This window comes from Lutjanus erythropterus, chromosome 18 (genome assembly GCF_056507025.1).
Source record: "Lutjanus erythropterus isolate fLutEry1 chromosome 18, fLutEry1.hap2, whole genome shotgun sequence".
NCBI lineage: Eukaryota > Metazoa > Chordata > Actinopteri > Lutjaniformes > Lutjanidae > Lutjanus > Lutjanus erythropterus.
Genome location: NC_139334.1, coordinates 32,062,900 through 32,087,314, shown reverse-complemented (window position 1 = coordinate 32,087,314; position 24,415 = coordinate 32,062,900). Strand labels below are relative to the sequence as shown.

At 37.2% G+C, this 24,415-nt stretch overlaps 1 protein-coding gene across 1 annotated transcript; it reads right to left on the bottom strand.

Annotated features, from left to right (window-relative positions):
* Positions 1-3,183: 3,183 nt before the first annotated feature.
* On the bottom strand, positions 3,184-5,349 carry ccr6b (chemokine (C-C motif) receptor 6b). The gene has a single exon (XM_084742340.1). The coding sequence runs from the start codon at positions 4,782-4,784 to the stop codon at positions 3,696-3,698; it is 1,089 nt and encodes a 362-aa protein (XP_084598466.1). The 5' UTR covers positions 4,785-5,349; the 3' UTR covers positions 3,184-3,695.
* Between the last annotated feature and the right edge of the window lie 19,066 nt (positions 5,350-24,415).

Here is a 24,415-nt window from a genome sequence, read left to right as displayed (position 1 = left end):
AGGGTACAGTCATACTTCTCTGCTTCTTTGTTCTTGGGGATTTGATCGTCAGTAATTTACTGATGATGTCATAGGTGTGTATTGTGTAACAGTGTTTTGGGTTCACAACATTGTTCTCCCAGACACCAGCATATCATATAAACCACTGTATGCACGCCACCCAGCTCCTCTTGTACTTTTGTTTTACTGAACACATTTTGGCATAATGCTTCTGTGTATTTGTCTTTGTTGAATGTAACAAAGTGTGTGTTTGCATTCAGGTGAGAATAGTCACATGGCAGTTATTCAGCTATTTTTACCAGGCCCCTAGTTCAGTTATAAAGAACGACAAAGTGTCTGTAGAGAGGAGGTTGTCACTGCTGAGTGGGTAAACCACAGAACACTCCCCAGGGAGACCAGAGTTAGAGTCTCAACCAGTGAGACTCGGGGTTGAGGTCTGTGTGAAACCAGCAGTTAGAGCTGACTTTCAGCCGCAGTTTAGTAAGGTTTAAGCAACAAAACTTGGTTAGGTTTTGTAAAAGATCATTGTGTGTCTCTGCCATGAAATAAATTGCCACATAAGCTACATACATGTTGTTGAAAGTCATCCATGTATGACTCCACTGAGCTCTGGGAGGAGCGATGGGCACATCTGTACTTTTGGAACTAGGCACAGGTGAACCCAATCTGCCCCGAATCAGTGCTCCCTACAAATAGGAGGAGAAACCATTGTTCTGTTTGCTCTGCCACCAATCAGACCTGTGCTCCTTTTATTCTTTTTAAGTGCATCTAAAAGTGAGTTGTTTTTAATTTATCAGTTTGATAATTTCATTTTGTTTCCTTTGTTCAGCCAAAGAGGAATAATTAAGATTTTTAAAGTGAATAAATACATGAAACTTATCTTTGTTACACGTTTTTTCTGCTCGTAAATACAGACTCAATATTTGACGATGTTAAAGGGAAGTTAATATCAAAATAAAATGACACTTTTTTTTTATCAGAATCTGCTACTTCACTCTCTCTCCAGCCCTCTCCAGTTAGGTTACACCTAAAACACATGTACTCCGGAGTGTAAATCCCCACAATGGCTACTACACTGCAGGCACAAATAGCATTGTTAGCATCTGCCAGAGCTATTTTAGAATCTACTGGAACTACTTTCTTTCTGCTAGAAAGTAAGTAGCTCTGACATAAAACTGCAAGGTCTGTGGATTATCTTGCTATCTGATGTCTCCAAAACCCTGAACTCACACCAAAAAACCTACATGGATAAATAGCACTGCAAGCCAGGTGAAAAATATATATATTTAATTTTGGGGTGAACTTTCTCTTTAAACACACACACACACACTGGTATCTTATGAGTGTGAGTATGATAGGTGTTTTTGGTTTTTTTTCATTTCCCTATCTGCCTGTCTTTATCACAGACACAGTTTTCTCTCTCAACCACGTGTTAACAAGAAAAGCAATGCTGTACCACGCAAACATTAATTTTTATCTTATCATACCAGCAGCATGCTCTCTCCCACCGTCTGAACACCCTCTGTGGGAAAGCAACGACCTATATTAGCAAACCGTCACAATGCACTGCCACTCTTCCTCTTTCTCTGGTGTCTAATTTAGGCTATCAGAAAAAAGTCAGTTTTCTGTTAGGCTTGACAACATTCAGAGCTTAACTTAGTATTTAGTTATAGATTCCATAATTAACTGTGTTTACTGGTAAAATATATGTTAATTATGACTGAAAAGGTAACGAGAATTTATTTTACAGTCTGGTTTGCATGTCAGATATTGCACAGATTCAACATAAATCTTTTACATGCTATTTGATGGTACAAAGTCTATTTTACAGTATTATTTATGTATTGATAAGTAGGTTGTATCAATACTATAAACCGCTTTTTGCAACAGCGCCCTGTTGCCAAAAAAATTACAATTCTATTGAATTTCACATTGACTGAGTTAGAGAAAATGCAGTTTTAAACACGTTTATTCAATATGATGGAACAATACAATCAGATGCACAAAATACAAAAGAACAACTTTATGATGTATTACAAAAAAGGCTCATCATATATTTCAAGAAAATCTGTAGAGATTAACATGACAGAAGATTAGAAAAATGTGGAACTTAAGTTTCTTATCTTTTTAGAAAATAATGCAAATTCACTCAGCATTATATACAGTAAAGAGAAACACAAACGAAAAAAAAAACAAGCTGGATATTATAGTGATATACATGCAAGAATAAAACAACAAACAAACAAAACAAATGTGGTAATGGCATAGATATATATCATGCTTTCAAATGAAGATATTAGTTAATGACATAAATTCTGGCTTCCTCCGTTTAGGTGCTCCAGTTTCATTATTAATATTATTAACTGCACACGATGAGCTCTTCCTGCTTGACAAGTCTGTACAAATGCGCGTGATTAACAGCTACAGTTACACTAATTGTACTTTTTTTTTAAGTGCAGTTTTTCTTTTTTGCCTGTTTGAAGGGGGTCTACACATAAATGTGTACCTGAGGCATTTTATGGAGTTACATTAAATGGGGTACAGTTCACCACAAATCAAAAATATATATTTATGTCTTACTTTACTTGTACAGATATCGGCCGCAGAGTTGCCACCTTTCCAGTATAATGGAACTAGATGGCACTCAGCTTATGGTGTTAAAAGTGTATGAAAGAATACAACTGAAAAACTCACCAGCAGTGTCTCTTTCCAGAAATCACGGCCCTGTTACTCAAAATAATCCACAGACCTTGTTGCGAGCAGTTTTGTGAGGGACTACTTTCTTTTTAAGGTAGAGAAAAATCCCAGAAACTCACACCAAAGCAATATAAATACAGTCTAGATGGATAAATAGCACTACAGGTAAGAGGAAAAATCTGTTTTTGATTTTGGGGTGAACTGTCCCTTTAATTCCTGGAGCATCCATTTAAGTCCATCAATTTTACTTTAATTGTAATCATGCGTATTAATGTTTGGTTTCACATCATATAAATACATTTAACTTGAGAGTGACTAGAGTCCTGAAGAAGATATCCGGTTTTGACTTTTGATGATAGTCATGTCTATAATGCTTTATAAACTCACACATGAGACACTATGATGCAACTATAAGGCTTAAAAATAAAACTTTTTTTATGAATGTTTACAGGCCTAAAGCATAGCAGCTTAAAACAAGTAAGAAGGCTATTATAAGTGGTGGACTTGTGTTATATGTTCAGCATTCATAATGCTTCATACCTCCATGCCAACAACAGTGTTTGACAGAAGAATCTGAGCCCTGGGATACACAGCGCATTATACCTACTATAACTTTAGACTTCAGACTGTGATGATACATAATTAAAAAGACTCTCAGAAGTTGCAAAAGTGACACAATGACTTTCTCCCTCTAAAAGCTAACGTTAGCTGCTGTAGCTACGATGCCTGTGTGACTTAGGTACTCTATTGTCCACTAGAAGGGCACTTTAGAGGGCAGTTTACTGCATTTTGTCCACTAGAAGGGAACCTGTAGGGCACTTTACCACGTTCTACCATAGGGGCATCCAAGAGGGGACATTTGCTCGTTTTTTAAAACATGGAGGCACCGCCACCCCCTTGACTCTACCAGTCGTCCTTTTCAAATACATTATATGTTTTATTTGATCACATTTAGCACAGATGATGTCACGCTCTGGCCTTGCAGTAGTACCACAGTGTCATGCACTGAAAGATGACACATTGTTGAAGCCCTCTGACGACATGCGGCCTGAAATGCAGACTTCAGAGGTCCCGCGTGATGAGCGAACGGTGGAGATGTACTTTTTGCCAAAGCACCATAGATCCAACGCGATTTGCCGGAAGTGGCTCCTGAACTTAACCCCGATGAAGGCGTAGAGGATGGGGTTGAGACAGCAGTGGAGGTAGGCTATGGTCCTGGAGATGGCCAGGACTCTGAGTTTCATTTTCTCCACCTCACACCTCCTCTCCTTAAAGAGAGACAAGATGTGGTTCAGCAGGGTGACGTTGTAGGGAAGGTGGCACAGGATGAAAACCACGACAACTGCCAGAACCACACGGATGGCCTTGTGCCTCTGGCTGCTCTGCGCTCTCAGCAGGGTGCACACGATGCTGGAGTAGCAGAACACCATCACCAGCAGGGGCAGCAGGAACCCGATGGCCATTTGGAGGCTGGGGACCAGCAACTTAACAAGCTTTGCTGTTTGCGTCTCACTGAAAGACATCTGACACGTCACGGCAACGTTGTCCGCCCATGGACTGTGCTCTTCAAAGCGCTCTGTGTAGATGAGTGTGGGCAGAGTCAAAGCCACCGCAAACACCCAGACAGCTGAGCAGATGAGGCGGCTGTAGATCAGAGTGCGTGAGCGAGCGCCAAAGGATCTCCTGGCTTGAACTATAGCAACATAACGATCGCCGCTGATGCACGCCAGCAGGAGCATGCCGCTGTACAGGTTGATGCTGTAGGCTGACCTCAGCGTCTTGCAGGCCACGGGGCCCATAAGCCAATTGTTCTGCTCGTTGTATATGATGAACGGCAGAGCTGCCACAAAGATCAGGTCTGCTATAGCAACGTTGAACAGATAGACGTCCGTCATCGTCTTGGTCCTCTTGTAGAATATGTAGGTGGCGATTACGAGAGCGTTGCCAACCAGGCCAAATGCACAGATGATGGAGTGGATGTAAGTTTGGGTGATGACCTCCACGGGGTTAGGGTCAAAGTTGCAGGGCCCGTCATCTGGGTCGTAATCATCTGTAGTATAATCATAGCCTGAAGTCACCGACTCCATGATTTTAATCTGGAAAAGAAAAGACAAACATTTACACCAAACAGCAATTTAATGAAGAATTATAACACACATTTCAGTGGGAAATATTGTTTTTACTCAACTACATTTGTTTGGCTGCTATAACTACTAGCTTATTCATACATTAGTATATTATATGCAAACTTATGGACTATGATGCAGTGCTTTACTGTTAAACTACTCAGTAGCGTATGAAGTATTTAAAATTGTCTGCATACGTACATTACAAATAAATAAACAATAAAAGCTTGTTGCATTGCAAATTGTTCCATTCTTCCTGTCTGACACTGAATATAGAGATTGAATAGCATCTGTAACATCTGTACACTAACTGAAGGTAGGCCTATGGTTAAAACTCAGTAAATGTTATTTCATAAATATCACAAAATAAACAAATAATAGAATATTATAGCATAAATAAACCTATACTGTAATATTATTGTAAAACAATGCTTTCAGAATACTGTAGAGCCTGACTGATGTTGGATTTTTGGGGCTGATGCTGATACTGATATTATGGACTTAACTGATATTCTTTATTTATATCTATTAAATCCAAAATGGCATCAGGCCACTGAAACAGAACGCAAATAGAACCATTTGAATTACTGACAAAAGACACAAAAGGCTGCCTATAAAACCAAAAAACAAAAAAACTAAATAAAAAGAATCTGCATTATATTTTGTAAAATAAATAAATAAATAAATAAATAAATCGGACAGCATATATGCCTATACCTATATAGACCAATATACATCTGATAGGCCAATATTTGGCTGATAATATTTGCTGATTGATTTATCTGTCTGGTTCTATTGAGACACAAAGCAAAAGTTAAGTTGACTTCTGCCATTCATACAGATAAACCTTAAGTTGCAACTGTCCCCAGTCTCCCCTAATATGTAGACAAACATTTTACAAAAGTAGTAATGTGTGTGCAAATACTCCAGTCATGTTTCCACCGCTGGAACTTTCCGTAAGAACTAGGAATGTTTGGAGAATTATAGTTGGTTTCCTTTGAGGGGACCAGGGTCTAAATTGTGTGACTCAGCGTTTATGCTGAGTCACACACAAAAATGACACGTAAAAACAGCACTCACTTTGGAAACGACTTAAGGAACCTTGTAGTTCCTTGAAAAGCAGTTCATGTGACTAAGAGTTCCAGGTACTTAAGGTGGAAATGCAGCTTCTTTTGCAAGTAAAAGTCCTGCACTGAAAAGTTTTAAATGTCAATATGAGTACAACTATGTTATTATTATTATTATTATTATTATTATTGTTATTGTTATTGTTATTATTATTATTATTATTATTATTAGTAGTAGTAGTAGTAGTAGTAGTAGTAGTAGTTTTATTAGTATTAGCAAGTCTTCAGTTTCCAGACCAATGACCAATTCCAGAATCATAGTGGATTATAACTATGGATGCATTAATATGTGTTCACCACTTAATGATGGAGCTACTTTAATTACTTTACATACTGCTGGATAGCTTAATCCATAATTTTACACAATTGATTAGTTGATTACATTTTGTATTAATAATTTGAAATGAAAATAACTAGTTGCTAAATACTTCATCCACTACAAATAAGGCTTAATAACTTTAACTATGGCTTTATAAATGCTGTATTTAACTAATGTATCTTGTTCTTTACCAGATCAGTAACACACAGAAGGAATAATGGTTTTTCCCTTATGCCTTTCATATGTTACTGACCAGAAAAAAATAATATTTTTATGTTTGGATTTTGAGAACAAAGTCAGAATGTTGAGAATAGAGTCAAAATGCTATTCCAACTTTATTTAGACTATTCTTAAAATTAAAATAAATAAATAAATAAAAATATTCTTCCTCCCATTGTTCTCCTTATGCCTGGTCCTAATACTGTCCTGTGGTAATAAGCCCTCACTTGTTAAGCATTAAGAAGGCCTACAGATGGAGGGTGGTTGGGATAATGGGATTACGTTTTTTGTCTTTAAATCAATCAATCAATCAATACATTGCGCACAACAAAGGAAGGACAAAATAATAAACCTTACAATTAACATAAAACACTTAGAGTTGCAACAATTCATTGATTAACATTAACCAACAATACATTTTATCTGCATCTATTCTGATTCTAAATTGAGTCATATTTATTTATTTAATTAATTTTCTGATTATAGCTTCTTAAATGTGAATATTTTCTGGTTTCTTTGCCCCTCTCTGACAGTAAACTGAATATTTTTGTGTTGTGGACAAAACAAAACACTTGAGAACGTCGTCTTGAGCTTTGATCAACATTTTCCCCCATTTTCTGGCATTTCACGAACCAAACAACCAATCGATTAAATAAGAAAATAATTGAACAATTAATGAATGATGAAAAACTAGTTAGTCTGCTGTTAACCCTACATTTTTTAACAGGTAATTAATAACTGTATCAGAATACATCCTTAAAGTAACCTTCCCAACCCTGACTATTTGTATGGTTTTGAAAAAGTATCGGATGAAGTACTCCATTGGTATTGGTATGACTTTAAGGATACTGACATAAGTACTGGTATCTTAATTTTTTAATCAGCCGTAAAAGTGGTACCATCAAATTTTGACTAAAAAATCACCCAGTGGGTACAGTTTAGCTCCCCTCATAAGTTTGGTAACTTAACAAGCTGAAAAAATGCAAGTACATATTTCGTTGCACTGTGTTCAGAGTGGGTAAAACTAACATCAAAGCTTTTTGTGTGTTTACAGCATTAAAAGTGTGAATGTTCTAGTTGAGCTCTTCCTCTGGTTGTCAGTGACCCATTTTCAGTTCAATTAGATATTCAGCGAAGGCACGCAACAAAGAGGCAGCAGGTGTTTGCGCTCTGCGTGTCGTCTGATCTTTATCTGAGAAGATCTTTATCAGGGAGGACCTGAGATGTGTCACTGAGAACCGGTGTGTGTGCACAGAGGTCACCAACATGTAACAAGGTCAGTAATCTCCAAACAAAGCTTGTTTAAGAAATGAACGAAGCGCATAATCAAGGTGTTTCTCTGAGTGGCACTGGAACATTTTTCTTTTTTACACTCATGAATATTAAATACTTACTGTACAGTAATACACAACTGTAATAAACACAATTTCTCATTTTAGAATTGTGAGAAACATGCTGCATGCTTCAGCGTACTTCTTCAAAATGTTGATGGAAGGAACAGACATGACATGTGATGATATCTCTTGTTGCAGCACTTTCACTTCTCACTAATGATAAAAGTAACATTAGTCTGTATATAGTATGGTGTCAGCACGCCCTTATAAGGACGGTTTTGCACATGTATGTTTGGGGAGACAATAAAACAGGAAAAAGACAATAAGTCTTTTTTGAGAACTGCAAGTTCTCTGTAAATATTGTTTCCACATTTTACAGAACTGATAGTTCTGTAAAAGTGTTCCGTCTGTTGTTCAAGCGTGTTTTATGTGAAATTTGAGTGATTTGAACTTTAAAACTCATCATCCATTTCATTGTTTTAAAAGTGATCAGGCACTGAAAGACTTTAACATAGATCACCGCAGCGTGGTTTCAGGATTTAAAACGTATAGCATTCACTCAAGGGCATGTGTCTCATTATAACTTGGGAGCAGAGCCATTCTACAGAATGGCTGCACATTATGCAACGTAATATTATGAGCAGAGAGAAGTAGAAAATATGCCACTTTCAGTTCCACTTCCTACGTTTCTTGTGGTATCTATAAGGTTCATTATTAGAGGGCAGATCAGTTAAATTAATGTGAATTATTAGGAGAAAAATAACCTCTGCTCCCGGGATCTCTCTTGTGAGACAGTTGAACCAAACTCCGTGTGAGCAGTGAGAACTTCAGTTACACCGTCACTAAAACTCTTTTCTGATTTGCCTCAATGTACGGGCACAATTGGCACACCTCACCCAATGTATGACTAAGTGTTTGCCACAGACACACAGGTACTGACTGGCCCAGCACTACAACCACAGGGAAATGACAGATGTGTGAATTACTCCAAAAAGGGAGTTGGCTTCTATTAAATATACATTTTGAATGACATCATTTATTTAGACATAATTTATTGAGGGAGGTAACTCATGTTTTTCAGGTGGGACTTGCCTCCCCCCCAAGATCTCCACCCAAACATGCACTATGCCAAAGAAAAGGTTCCACCCTCACGCTTGCTATCAGTGCTGTAATATAACTAAATACAGCAATTGAAGTCCTCTACTATAGTACACATTTCAGGCATTTGTACTTCACTTGAGTACTGTAATTTTATACAACTTTATACTTCTAGTGCACTACATCTCAGAGACAAATATTGTATTTTTACACCACTACATTTATTTGACAGCTTTAGCTACTGTTGTAGTTATTTTAAGATGCAGATACAATTTTTCAAACCCTTCCTTTGCAGTCAAATCCATGTCTCCAGATATGTTGATTTTGGATGTTTGTGTCAAACTGAAGAATGAAGTGTTCCTTTGTAAATCGCCTATTATTAAGCTAAATGAACTAAATTTAAAAACACTCTTAGATCAGTTGTAGAATGCGCCGTAACAAAGCTGAAAATCATTTCTGAGATACGTGGCTCTGTCGGGACAGCAAGGCAATAAACATATGATGATCTTATAGAATATAATGCATTGCTGTCCACTCTAAAAATGTAAAGTTGAGAAAACCTAAAAAGAACAAAGCAACTGGCTGCAATGCCCTTTTCAGTATATTCAACTAAGGTCTACTTTATTGCGTTAACTTCAGATAAAAAGTTAAAAGCCTTAAATTTGCTAGATCGACTCATGGACTTAAGTTAAGATCACTTAAAACTATTACATTTGATGAGTCAGTATGTCCCAAAGCAATATCCAAAGCTTATAGGGATTTTTCTGCATCGTTGATGAAGTTTTCAGTCTATAAGAAGACAATATCCAGTTCATCATATTTAATAATTTAAGCTACTTTAACTTCAATATATGAGTAGATCAGAAAAGTAATGTTAACATTGACAAAGTGAAGATAATACTCTGAACTTCTGAAGATAACAAAGTAACCAATTAATTGCATAAATTCAAAGAGGCTTTGCAGCTGGTTGCTTTACTTTTTAAAGGTTTCTTAACTTTTTGATTTTTAAAGTTAAGATAAAACTAGCCAACAGCATATATAGTAGTTAAAAACCTCAATAATATACAGCAGTAAAATGCAACACACACGTTAATGCAGCTGTAATATTAATACAAAAACCTCAGATATAGAAGTAATATACTGACAGGTACCATTTTAGTGCACAGTCAGTACTTTTACTTTTAATACTTGAAGTACACTTAGCTGATAATTCTTAGATACTTTTACTCAAGTGAGGTTTTGCAGGACTTTTACTTGACGTGGAATATTTTGTGAGTGTTGCATTAGTACTTTTACCAGCGCAAACGATCTGAATATTTCTTCCACTAATTATTCATTCAGACACCAAGATCTATTATATTAGCTTTCTAATATTTTCTGTTCAGTAAATACTGTACATACCTTGCAGAGTTGTGCAAATTCTCTCAGTTAGTTTCTTTATCCTGTAGGTGTGATGTTGTCTGGTGAAAAGAAAGTGAAAAATATTCCTCCCAGGTGCCCAGAGCTTCGCCGTTGTCAAAACTGCTTATGAAGAAAAAAATAAATCAGTGTGGGGTCTTTATGTGACAATTACTGTATGTTCTAAAAAACTCTCAGAAGAAGATAAAGCCAAAACCACATTTTCACAACCTCTGCTACTGTGTGAATACAGTGCTTCAGTGATCTTCCTGCTTTTTTATCTCAGTCTCATCTGTGTCTGTTGCTGCCCACCTCTGCACACACATCCTACCAACAAACAGCACTTTGTATCACTCTGAGTGTGGGGACATTCCCCTGTGTGCAAAGATTTACGGCAAGATCAACTGATATACTTCAGTTGCTGATGGTCTCCTGTTACGAGCAATCACTGAACATCATTTGCTGATTTGAATAAAACCAGTTTGGATAGAAAGATAAAGTTAAAGATAAAGTAAAGATACGTAAAGTATTTTTTTTTCATATTGCCACTGACATCTGAACAAGCTACAGAAGTTTACTTTGCACGCAAGTTTCCTTCTCACACTTCTGCTCTCTGTCTTTGAACCCACACAGGTCACCATATCAGACGCAGAAACCATTTCTCTTTTTCATCTCACGTCTGCCCTCAAACCTCAGCTGGCTTTTGCTAGGAATCAGTTTCCCTTAATGTAGACATTTTTGTTTTGAAGTGCCATCTTCACTTCATTTTTCTGTTTAATCTTATTTCGATCTTAAGTATCTATTGTAGATTCTGATTCAGCCTCATAAATCCTGCACATTTTTCACTAAAACAACCATCAAAATATGGTCTTTTTTTCATATTTTTGAAGATTGACTTTTTGTCTCAGGCTAGTGCAGTGATTTCCAACTTTTTTCCGTAAAGTTTTGGTGTGAGTTGCAGAGTTTTGGAGATATGAGCTAGAGAGATGTCTGTGTTCTTGTCAATATAATGGGACTAAATGAAACTCGGTTTGTGGTACTCAAAGCACCGGAAATACATTTTAAGCATACACTTGAAAAATTTGACACCAGTGTCTTTTTCCAGCAATAATGACTCAGTTACTCAAGATAATCCACAAAACTTGTGAGCAGTTTTGTGTAGGAGCTAAAATTAATTTATGTAGTGGAATCTTTTTTTTTTCCACAAGAAAGAAAGTAGTTCCTACATGAAACTGCTCAGAACAAGGTCTGTGGATTATCTTGAGTAACCAGGTCATGATTTCTGGAAAGAGACACTGGTGTCGAATTTTTCAAGTGTATGCTCGGGTGTTTTGAGCAGCACAGACCGAATAGCATTTAGTCCCATCATACTGGAGCGTAGGCCAACATCTCTATGACCGATATCTCCAAAAATCTGCAACTCACTCCAAAAAAAATCTAGATGGATAAACAGCACTACAGATCAGAGTTAAAACATGTTTTTGATTTTGGGGTGACTGTCCCTTTTCTACCATTGAGTAAACCGATGACCCCTAATAAGTGACATACTTTATGGATATTTCATATTATATACAATACACAACAACAGCAGTAAAGAACAACGTTTAAACTGTACAATTAACCCAAATAGTGAATGTAATAAGTACAGGAAATTTTGAGCAGATTATTTCCTGTGAATGTTGCATCAGAGATGAGCTCCTGATATTTGCAGGAACTTTTTATGCAATTCTCTGTTTGGATTCTGTATTTTCTATTATGAACAGCCATACATACGTAATAGGATTATTTTCTGACAAATTCAGTGTTTTCTTCTCCCTGACACATCACCATTGTTCTACCAGCTTTTTCATTTGTTTTAACTGTGTCATTTTCTAATGCAGGATGAGGCTGTTTAGCAGATCCTGTGAGATGTTTTAAATAATAATCTAAACTTTCAAAATAAAATAAAAGTTCCATTTAGTTTTCTTCTTAGAAATTAATGATATGCTGTATATTTTAAAAAGTATTCTTACACCAGTTAAAATCTAGAGGGCTTCAGGATCCCCTGTGTAGCTTTGGTGACCCCTAGTGGGGTTTGGGAGCCAGTGTGCTAGTGGTTTGAAAAGAAATGGACTAAATATAGACCTTACTGTAGGGGAGCACGGGCTAACATGAGCCACTTTTTTTTTAACATTTTTGATCATTTTACTACAAAATAAAAGTGTATTTGATTCAGATAGTTACTTTAAAAACGCCAGGTTGCTGTGTTCATATGGAAATTAAAAGAATTTATTTAATTTTTCTGGGTTTAAAACAGTGACCCATCAATAAAAGGCAGTCCTGTGTCACAACTTACCCCGCAGTAGGAGTTAAATGAGCATGGATGCTCGATACAGTGTTTATGAATAGAAATGCCATTCTTGCTTGCTAATTCAAATGTAAGTTCTCATTTGCATCTTAAGGGAGTTTGCCCATGAAACTTGTCTGCAGGTTTCTGCATCTTCAAACTACACGTTATCATCAAAAATCTTTTTTTTTTTTCTAGTGTGGCGTGACCTATTCTAGGAACTTCTCCAGGAACATGTTTTTTCTAGTCTTCAGTGTCATTCTGTTTATCTTGTGGTCTTTTACCACAGACTGAATGGATCTCTCCACTGACATGTTCTTTTCTGAGACCTTTTTTCTTTCTCTCGTACTGCTTTGCCATCTTGATCTTATCTTTACAATTACCCACACTGGTTATGAAACTCACACAAGACACAAGAGGCCCTACCTAGAGTCGTTTTTTGTTTTTCTGTTCTGGGTTCATAGAATGATGGCAGGGCAACATGGTGGATCCGATGAAGTGGACCTACTAATTGCAAGAACATAGTGGCAGCCTGCAAAGCAAAATTCCAGAGTGTCACCGCCAGCATGTTATTTAAACATTGCCCCAATGTTTCAAACACTTTTTGGAGATCACATCACATTTTATCACCAACATGTTGCATGCAACATCCATATGAGATGTGTCATTGCTGGAATGTTGCTGTCACATCCAATGTTTTAAGAATAATGTTGCAATAATGTCACTGCAATGTAACATTTAAGTTGCTGCAGCATAATGTTAAGAGTAATGTTGCAGAAACGTTGCTGTAACAGAATGTTTTAGTCACTGTAACATAGCGTTTGAATGTTTTAAGTGTAATGTTGCAGTAAGATCACTGCAACATAACTTTTTAAATGAAATGTTGCAGGAATATTGCCGCGTCATGATTATACTTTTAAAAAAAAGTACTTATGAAAATTATATTCAGTTTCTGCCATATTGTGCCAATAGATCCCAGCAAAAAATTTACACTGGACCTTTAAATACACAGGTTATTGTGTACAGCGTATTTAATTAATGTAGCCTATTTAAACTTTCAGGAGAAAATCATGCCTTTGACTCAACTTTCCCCAGTGTCAGTGGCAGGTTTTACCCCACAGCTTCCACTTTGACAAAACTGTTTCAGAGATCCACAATTATGCAAAGGTTAGGACCTCTTCTGCAGCATACACCAACCTAAATATACATTTAATTAATGTCAAAAACTTCTAAACTATTTGATATATTTTCATCAAAAATCTTTTTTTCTCCTCTGTCCATGGGCTTGAGGCCAGTATGAATTGAATAATGTGAACTATACTTCCTTAATTTGTGGTGCTGTGTTACTTTTATTTATGGCTAGCTAGATACAGGTGTTGGTTAATTTTACCCACTGTCTTCATCTGCCCCACTCTCCCCTGATGTATGACAACACACACTGTAGTTGCTTTTCCTCAACATGACCAGAAGATGGAGCTGTTACTTCAGTGGTTAGTAGGTCATTAGTGGTTTTGTACAGTGACAGACACAATGAAAAAGTGAATCATAAGTAACAACTAGAAAATTTCAGACCGATTTTTGAGTGTGCCTGATGCTCGCTGCCGACTAGTATCCCCACCATATTTCCAGAAGTATTAATAGCAGTAGATGTATCATTGATGGTTGGTTGTGTGTGTCTGTGTGTGTGCACATCCACACACTGTCACACGCATGTGTGTATGTATGCGAGTGTGTGTGTCTCTGTGTATGTGCATGCGTTATCATGTGTACTTATATGTATATGGGTGAGAGTGTATGTCAATGAAAGTCCCCTTACAGACACAAAGAACAGCTTTTGTGTGTGTATATGAGAAGTTGTGTAAGTAAGCTGTCATGGTTTTGGATTTTGGACACTTCCTGTTTTATTTTGTAGTCTTGGTTCTCCCTTGTGTCTTTGTTTTTACTTCCTGTCTTTGTCTGTTTTCCCGCCCTTTGTGATCACTAATTATTTACACCTGTCTCTGACTGCCCTCACCTGTGTCTTGTTTTCCTTCCCCTTCCTAGTGTATTTAATCCTGTGTCTTGTCCTCCTTAGTTTGTTGGTTCATTCACTCATCTGGTCCCGTCTTTGTCAGTGTTTCCTGGAGTTCAGTTTGCTCGTGCCCTTTGATCCCGCCCCCCCCCCCCCCGTATGGATTTTTGGATTTCTTCTTCCCCAGCCTGGATTTTTAACTCTCCCTCGTCACTCATGTAACCTTTGTTTTTGGTCTTTAGTTAATTAAATATCTTTTGAACTCTCCCCTCTGCCTCCTGTTGTCTGCATTTGGGTCCTCCTAGTTAAACTGCACATAAGCAGGACAGAAGAACAATATATCTGACATTAAAAATGTCAGTAGGCAGCCATGGATATTAGACTTAGAGCTGGACATTCAGTTAAACCAATCACAATCAGCCTTGTCAATTTCTGCCCAAACTGTGACTAGACATGTATCCACTGTGTAGACAAAATGGCATTTCATGAATGAATGAATGAATTTAACATAACCAGCTCAAACTTTGAATTTATTAACAGTTAAAAAAGATGGCAGTCTGAAATGTCCAAGTTGGACACAGAAAGACAGAGACAAACAGAGACAGTCTGCTTCAGGTGTAATTGTTTCTATATGAGGTGAAATTGGCCAATCACCTGTGTGCAATGGCACAGTGAAATTTGAATTCTGTGGTGATCTAACTGCTGTTGCTGTCTCTTAACATGGGAGTGAATAGGGCAGTTGGTTGGACTTGTTGTCCTTTTGGACCTCAGCCAACCAAAATCATTTGTCCGTTTGCTTCACCTCTGCGACTGGCAAAACTCTTCCTACATTCTGATGTATAATTTGTGTATGTAGAAACTCAGAAACTGTCAGAGGAACCTCAGTGTGCACTCAACAATAGAAAATCAAACGAACCCACTGTCCCATTGATAGATCAGCTGTTTCTAACTTATTCTGTGCAGACAAACATTGTTCAAACCCACTGAATCTGATCATAAATTATACTGGTGATCGAAGGGTTGCAAAGATACTAAATATGTGAGACCACATCTGCAGAAAAATAGAATATTTCCATTTGATTGAATGTAGGAGACATAAATTTGACTTTTGCCATTTTAGAAAACTAAATATTTTTCTTAGGTGTACCATGTCCTTTCATTTCATGCTGTTACACTGTATTTTCAAGGCTATCAATTTATTCACAGATCAAACATTTAATAAAAGTTAAAAATCTATTGGATGTCTATATTTGGGGGGTGGAGCTTCTTTTGTAAGATTCTCTGATTCATTGCCTTCAGAAGTTAGATCAATGTTTGGACTTTGAGGACCCAGGTTTAATCCTTGGTTTCATTTTGAGACCTGTTGCCAAAGAAAAGAAAGAGCCTCTGGTTAATTAGCTTAAGAAGTAAAATCACCACTCGGTGGTTTTGAGGCCCCAGGTTTCATCAATACAACAGAAAGATTGAAAGGCTCTCAGAAAGAGGCTTGATGTATCTGTGATTCATTGCCTTAGGTAGATAGATCACTTCTTCAAAGTTCGAGGACCCTGGTTTGATCCTTGGCTTAGTTTTGAGACCCGTTTCCAAAGGAAAGAGTGAAAAGCTCTAGGAAAGAGTCTTCATGTATCTCTGATTCATTAACTTATGAAGGCAGATCACTGTTTTCAAGTCCTGAGGAACCAGGTTCAGTCCTTGGGTTAGTTTTGAGCTGAAGTTGATGCAGAGAGGCGCTCAAGAGGATGACCTGCTAAGATTTAACTTCAACTCAGTGTTGGTTTGAATCTTGCTTAAGGACATGTTGTCTTTAAAGACACCAGCAGAGCAACGCCCCCTACAGGCTGCTCTGCTTCACTGTGTATGTTGTGGATATTAAAAGAGATTCAAGATTGATTTGTAATTTTTATTTTATGTTGAATGCAAATTGAATATAAAACTTAGTATTCTGATTTTGCTTTTTAGGTTTATAATATCAATTAATTGATTAGTTGAATTTTTAACACAGATGTGATGATTTTGTGGTAAATCAACTTATTTTACATATGGCCAACAAGAAACAGATGCAAAAAAAGAAAAAATCCTATCCTAAAATAATTTTTAATACTTTCCATGAAATAACATATATCAATTGTACTTTTGCATATTGATCAGGGGAAATAGTCCATGCAACAGTGTGGCCATAAGTTATGCAAATATTTTATGCAATATTTTCATTTTGCATTTGTGTTAATTTTTTTTTTTTTTTTTTTAGAATTAATGAATCTAACAGGGTTCAATATCTGCACCACAGATTTTGAGCTATTGTGTACAAGACAAAATTGTGTTTGATGGTGGTGCTAAAGGAAAAGTCATAAATTCAACAAAATTGACAGGGTTTATTGTCTATGCTCACAAAAAATCCTGACAGACCACTGTGGAGACAAAAAAATTACGGATAAATGGACACAGCCATCCCTTGACTCCACCTGTTAACATGGCAATACTCTGAACAACACTCATGAGTCAAACATCAGGTATTAATATTTGTTAAAATGTAAAAAGACTTCTGCTCCCGTGATAGTTGTTCCTGTTTACTTGTCAAGACCTTCACCACGAAGGTGGACGAATTGAGGACCAATGTAGTATGGGCCTCTTAGACAGCAGCAGCAGCATCATTGTCAAAAATCTGTGAATTACACCAAAGGGAGTGAAACAGGGTATCTGCAGGGTATCTGCAGGAATCCACAAACTGAATTTAGCTTTGACTCTTTAAGACCTTTTTAATACCAATCCAAGCATTACCTGGTCCCAACAAAAGCATTATATGAAAGCACAAACAGTGTTGATGGGTGAGAAGAAGTCCTTCACATCTGGGGTTTCTCATATTGAGGACGCCATTTTGCATGTTGAAAATCTTCTGCATCTAAAATGTATATAATAAATCCTGTCTTATAAAGTGAATACATACATTTAAAAATGGTGCTTATCTCCAGGTGTTATATAGTACATCTTACTGGATTATATATATTAATTTTACAAAATTTTTAATTGTTTATTTCTCCTGAAGATTTGATGAATACTTCAGTAGAAACACATATAACAGGGTACCCGCGGGGTCTTAAAAACTTGAAAAAGTCTTAAACTTAAAAATCGTAAATTAAGGCCTTGAAAAGGTATTGAATTTTGTTGACAAGTCTTAAATTTCATTCTGCAAGGTCTCATTTTTTTCCCCTTTCTTACTTACATGATACATGAGTTGTCAAACAGATATTTTCAATATGTTATTCCTTGAGCTGCTTCAGGTGTAAATGTCTCTGTATGAGGTTTTAACTGCAATAACTCAGGCTGGTGAAATTGACCAATCGCCTGTGTGCAACGGCACATTCAAGTTGAAATACTCCAGAAAAAGCAAAAAACTGCAAAACTGCATACAGTGAGTGAGAGGACAGGCTGCACATCAGGCACACTGAACTAACAGATCAGGGTCAAGGCAGATGAGCAACAATCATGTTCTGTAATCAGTCACTTCAGTATTGCTTAATCTGTTTATCAGCTGTAATTTCAGTGTCAGAATAATAAACAGCCGCCATAGCTCTATTCCATACCGGAAGTCCAAACCGGAAGTCGGTCTTCTTCGTGTATCTTGACGCTTATAAGGCGGTCCGTCATCACGGAACGTCCAGATGGTCGATACGAAGATACAAAGGGATAGAAAGGTAAGCGAAAGAGTGTTAATTATCCTCTATCTGAAAAGTACAGCGTCTTATCTAAGATACAATTCCATGCTATCTACAAATGTAATGTATCGAAGAATTAGAGTGACATGAGTTGGGAAGGCTGTTTCTCTGAAATCTGAAATCTTTATCTGTGTTCTGTGTTAAAATTTTAAATAATTTTATTATATACTCATTTATTTACTCATTAACAAAAATATTAGGAAGCTTTTACACGTCAGTACACTCAGCTTTTGAAATGCTTGAAATGCTGAAATGTTTTTGGAAATGGTTGATCATAACTGTTACCTACTTGAGTGTTTTGGAAATGGATTCCATCAAGGTTGTTAGTTAGGCAAAGTGCCTGTAAAAGATGGTGTTATTTTGGTCTTAAATCTTAGATATAAAGCTTATATTTTACACTTTTAGAGATCTGCTTCTGACCTGTATTCTATGCAGCACCCTATTACAGATATACATTCATCAGATATCTAACAAAACATCGAAAATTCTTAGTCACATAAACACCTAAGCATATGCACACACATACGCACACACGAACGAACGCACGCACACATGCTCACACTCACACACACAGACTTAAGGTCATGACCTACATATACACCATCCCATTTATTCTTAATACTCTAACTACAGTTGACTATTTTTATGAATATAACTTCTTGAGATTGTGCAGACAATAGGACTTAACTTTTTATAAGGATTTATTGATATTTTCACTTCTTTTTGAAACTATCAAGATTAGGAGTGTTCCATCAGAGCTGTGTGTATGTGGAAAAACATGTTTGTTTATGGTCTGAATTTGGTTTGATTGTTTTGGGAATTTATTATGTACTTGTTTGCTTGCATCATAGTAGACAACAAGTACGGTGTTAGTTTTGAGAAACTTTTTGTAAAATGTTAAATTTTAATGTTGCTAGGATACGGGTGAGGTATTCTCTGCCATAGACAGAAACTTGTGGTTAGAACTTCCTGCAAGAGCAGAGCAGGTGTACTGCCACGTGGGGTCCGATTAGTGTCATGAACTTATTTGAACTTTTGAACTGGTTTTGTCTGGTAGATGCGCTGCCACTGAATATCTGCTGTGATGACGTGACGGGACTGGATATAAAAGGAAGTGCCTAGTAATTATTGGGGCTCTTTTCTGGGGCTTTTTCAAAAACTTCACACCTACAAAGGTACAAACTGGGCTTTCCTTGGACCTCGCACACGGATAGGGCAATTGGAGCTATAATTTTCTGTCTTTCTTTTGGAAACTGGAGTTTTATACTTGACCGAGGATTACAATATCTCAAGGATTATATTGAGTTTTTTTGTGGGATATAAATTCAAATTTGTGACTGTTCAATGGATTACAACAATTAGACTGGAATAAGTCTGGAATAACAGCATGTAAAACCAAACCAAACCAGTTCATCTTTTTCTGCTTTACTTTTGCCATAGTGGATTAATGACATAGTAAGCACAACACTGAGTGAATAAAAAGAAAGTGCAAACTTGAGAATATTTGGTTTCTGGATTTCCTTTTTGGGAGTAAAATAAAAACCACATAAAGGAGTTTATTCTTCACAGGACGCCATGTGCAGCTGTATTTTAGGAAAAGGTTAAACTACACACTGACACACACTGAGGAGATGAAGAGGAGAGACAGAGTCTGGACTCTTCATCATGATTTACAATAATGCAGCAATTAAGTATTTAAAAGTACACAAATCAGACTTGGAGTAAAAAAAATCGCACACCACAGAAGTGTACATTAATATTATGATTCATGATCATAAAAAGTTTTTTATATCAAGTCGACACATCTGTCCATATTGACACTGCTCTAGCGCATCCACACTACGGCGCACATGACTGACTTGCCGCAGGTATACTTTCACACCTCAAAAACACACCACAGGGTAGAGAATCTTTAGGGCCCCTTCCCCGGCCAGGAGTTCATGCTTGGTGGAGCTTTATAGTTGTTGGGCTCCTATAGGTTAAGGGGTATAGTTTGATATGTGTACATATTTTTGTAAGAATGAATTATGGTTTATATACCTAATTGCACTTTTTTGCAATTTTAAGGAGCATTAGGAATCCAGCAAATTTAGATTGATCCAGTTATAATTTAACTGAGTGATTTAATTTCCAGTAACAAGGATTTAAATAGGTTAAAGATTTGATTAAACCTTGAGTCCTAATAACTTAGGGATAAGACTGAATCTAGTCTAGCAACTCAGTACCTGAAGAAAAAGACAGACTTAATTTTTGGCTCAAATTTAGTTCTTTGATTTAGGAATAAATACGGATCTAATAAGTAATGCAATTTTAATTTTTAAGAAATTAAAAGTGACTTGAACTTAAACTAACATCATTTAAACAATTTGTGATTAAGAGCTAAATTGATTCCAAGTTTTATAAAACTAAATCTGGTAAATTTCCCTAAGGATTATCTAGTCGAAGGCACCATGGTAGGTTTGTGAGGCTCGTGCGAACTGCTTCTTGTAACTGGCGGCAACAGTAAAAGAGCGTGCGCCTTAGGGAGCCTTAGACAAGCTTCACGGTCAGGCCAGTGGGTAGAATCCCATAAGAGGATCCACCTTCGCCCCTCTTCCCTTCCCATAGTTTTAATGCCTCAGGGTTCATACGTTGTCTCAAGCCAGAAATGAGGCCAGTGAGCAGAGGTTAAGTTGTGTAGGGGACCCACGGTTGCAACCGGACAAAGGACAGAGAAACTAGCCATAATTTTTCTGGGGCCTAAGGGCCCGCTAGCATAGTCCACCAATCCGTGAATGCTGCAGGTGGCAGATTAATGAACATGCCGTCACATGTCTCACTTTTGTGCACTTCTGAGGGCAGCCCGCTTCTAAAAAATCTATCTGGAAAGGGATTTCCTACTACGTAAAATACAGTCCCCGGGGGGCGAGAGCAGTGTTCGAACGTCCTGTCCCTCCCACTAAACAGGGGGCTCGCTTCGGTATTCTAGTCCGCATGTCTGATCGATTACATCCAGGCTCAATTACTTATTATTTACTTACTTATTATCATTAGTATATAATCTCACATCCTGAATTTTGGAAATAAATTACTGAGTTGGCAAGGCAAGCCCTTTTAACATCTAATCAGTAGTGATGATAGCAATTGCATCAACAATTGTTTGTGACTAGTTTGAATATCAAGCCTACATATCCATAATGTAACTTTGAATAGTAGCACTTTTAAGTAAAGATTTGTCAAAATGTTTTTTCCTGATATCAAAAATGTATTTATTGGTAGATGAAATGTCCCTTGTAGATATCTGCAACCTTATTACAACTAGTCAAGTATTATCATTCACTTTTATTCAAACTCAATTATGCATAGAGAACTAAATTTTGGTCTGTTTAAATTCTAAGTTAACATATCCATAATGTAATTTTGATTAGATGTTGATTAATTAGCAATTCCAATTAATTTATAACTTAATTCTCACCAGTCAAAATGTTAATTATTCATATAAACATTTCAGTTCTTACTAGTGGCAGTTATCATTGTAGATATCTGCAATTCTTATAACTTACAGGTAAAATTTTGGAATTCTTGGATGTCGAAAATGCAATATTAAACAAAATTAAATTATTGATGTGTTGCTTGATACTATAACTAGTAAGAATGTAATTTCAGATAGCTAGAATTGCATTCCAGATCTCTGAAGCAGTGAAAATCAAGTTTGTACTAAGTTATATTTGTGATATCTACAATTCCTTCCGTTCCCACTTGTTAAAATGTAGATGCCTTCAATGTACACTGCTTTATTCTTATCAATGAAAAGAATGACTAAAAAGGGCTAGCCATTGATAATGTTTCAGTGTCTCAAATCCCAATCTCTGATCATTATTGTGTATTCTTTGAAAGCACCCTGTTCTTAGCTAGGACCACGGATGAATGTTTGGTTCAGAAACGAAATGAATTCTCGGAGCTTGTAAGTTCTTATGATCCATGTGCTGTGAACTGCTCTGTAGATGAAATGGTTACCGCTCTCAACAACAACCTGAGTACCACACTAAACAAAGTCGCACCTGTAAAGGTTAAAAAGCAGTCATACAATAAAACACCGCCATGGATAAACCCCACCATCCATAATCTCAAAAGATCATACAGGGCAGTGGAAAGAAAGTGAAGAAAAACAAGACTTGAGGTCCATCATATCATCTACAAAGAATGCATGGTAACTTACAATAGCACTGTTCGCACTGCCAGAAGGGCATACTTCTCCAAGATCATCACTGAAAACAAAAATAACTCTAGAACACTCTTCTCCACTATTAACAGACTATTAAATCCGGCACCCAGCACTGACTTCCTAAGCCATGCCTCCACCAATCTCAGCCATCAGAGCCAGTATTCCTAGAACTCCAGCTTACCCCGTCATTCAACCTCAGGAAAATTGGGCAACCATGTGCAACTTCAACAGCATCTCAATCACCGACCTCTGTAAGATTGTCACCCAGAGCAAACCATTGTCCTGTTGCCTTGACCCAGCCCCCTCCTTACTTCTTAAGAGTGCTTTCAACAATATATCAAAGTCTGTTCTCAAAATTATTAACACATCCCTGGAGACTGGAATCTGCCCTGAAGTTTTTAAAACTGCTGTCGTGAAACCTCTATTGAAAAAGCCTAATCTAGATCCTAGTGTGCTGAGCAATTACAGGCCCATATCAAATCTTCCATTTCTAAGCAAGGTTCTAAAAAAAGTTGTTTTCCAGAGAGAGAGGAAGAGAAACAGAGAGAGAGAGAGAGAGAGAGAGAAGGAGAGTGAGAGAGAGAGAGGGAGAGAGAGAAGGAGAGGGAGACTGACTTTTTAGGGGTAACTTTATTCTATCAACTTTCAATCAATCAAGTACAAAAGAAATAAAATTATCTTCAAAACACAGACATGAATAAATATTCAAGTAATCAACACATCACATCAACTCCACAGCAAAAATAAGTTGATTTTCTTTCACAGAACACAACACGTCACCATGAGCCCAGATCAGACTGAACTGATCCAGATCCTTCATTTCTTTATAATAATTAAAATCAATCATAATTCTGGCTTTCACCATCCTAATAAACAGCAACTTTACGTCAACATCCACAAAATCTTCAATTCTTCTCTTTCTGCTGACATAAATAGCCATCTTTGTTTGACCCAGGATAAAGTTCATCAGTTGACATTTATGTTTTGTAGACTCTTTGTATTGAAAACCAAAAATGAAGGTTTTCTTGGAGAAAACCTCCCCTACTTTCCGAAACAGACTCTCTAACAACATGAACAGTGGAACTAACCGTCTACACTCAGAGTAACAGTGGAAAACAGTTTCTCTGTCAGGACAGAAAGGACATTTATCATCAAAACATTAACTGCAACTATCCCGTGCAAAACTCTCCACTGTAAGTCAGCTATTTTCTTTGTTAAAGGTGGTTTATATAAACTCCTCCACGCTGGTACAACATGTTTCCCCACCTGTAAATGACCTCGCCAAGGTGTATCGACCTGGTCAGGTAGTTTTTTCCTGTTGAGACACTTCACCATCATTCTATATAAAGCTTTACCTTTTACCTCTTCCAGGTTTATGCCAGTGCAGTTTGTCACATGTAAAACAGATCCATCACAATCATTAAAAACAGGACGAACACACAAACAAGGGAAAGGATCATCTTTCTGAGGTACAGTCACACCCTCACAGTGTTCCTTCAACAGAAGACATTCATGTCCATTCACACTGTGTTTCCAGTGTTCAAGCAGTTTGCTGATAATCCTCACAGATTTTACTCCCAGGTGAGCAGCCAGAGCAGCTGCATTGTTCAGCTCAGGTCCAGCAATGTTCATTACAGAACCAAAGGTGAGAACCCCTGCCCTGCAGAACGTTTCTGTGACTGCTGGTCCTGCCCAGCAGGGAGTGTCCAGGCATCCTCCATACACCACAGGTTCTTGCAACAACCAGTATAGAGAGTTATTTTGCACTGGTCTCTCCTTTACCAGCATTGTCCACACTGTGAAAACTCCACGGTAGAAGGGCGGCAAAGTCTGGAGCTTCAGA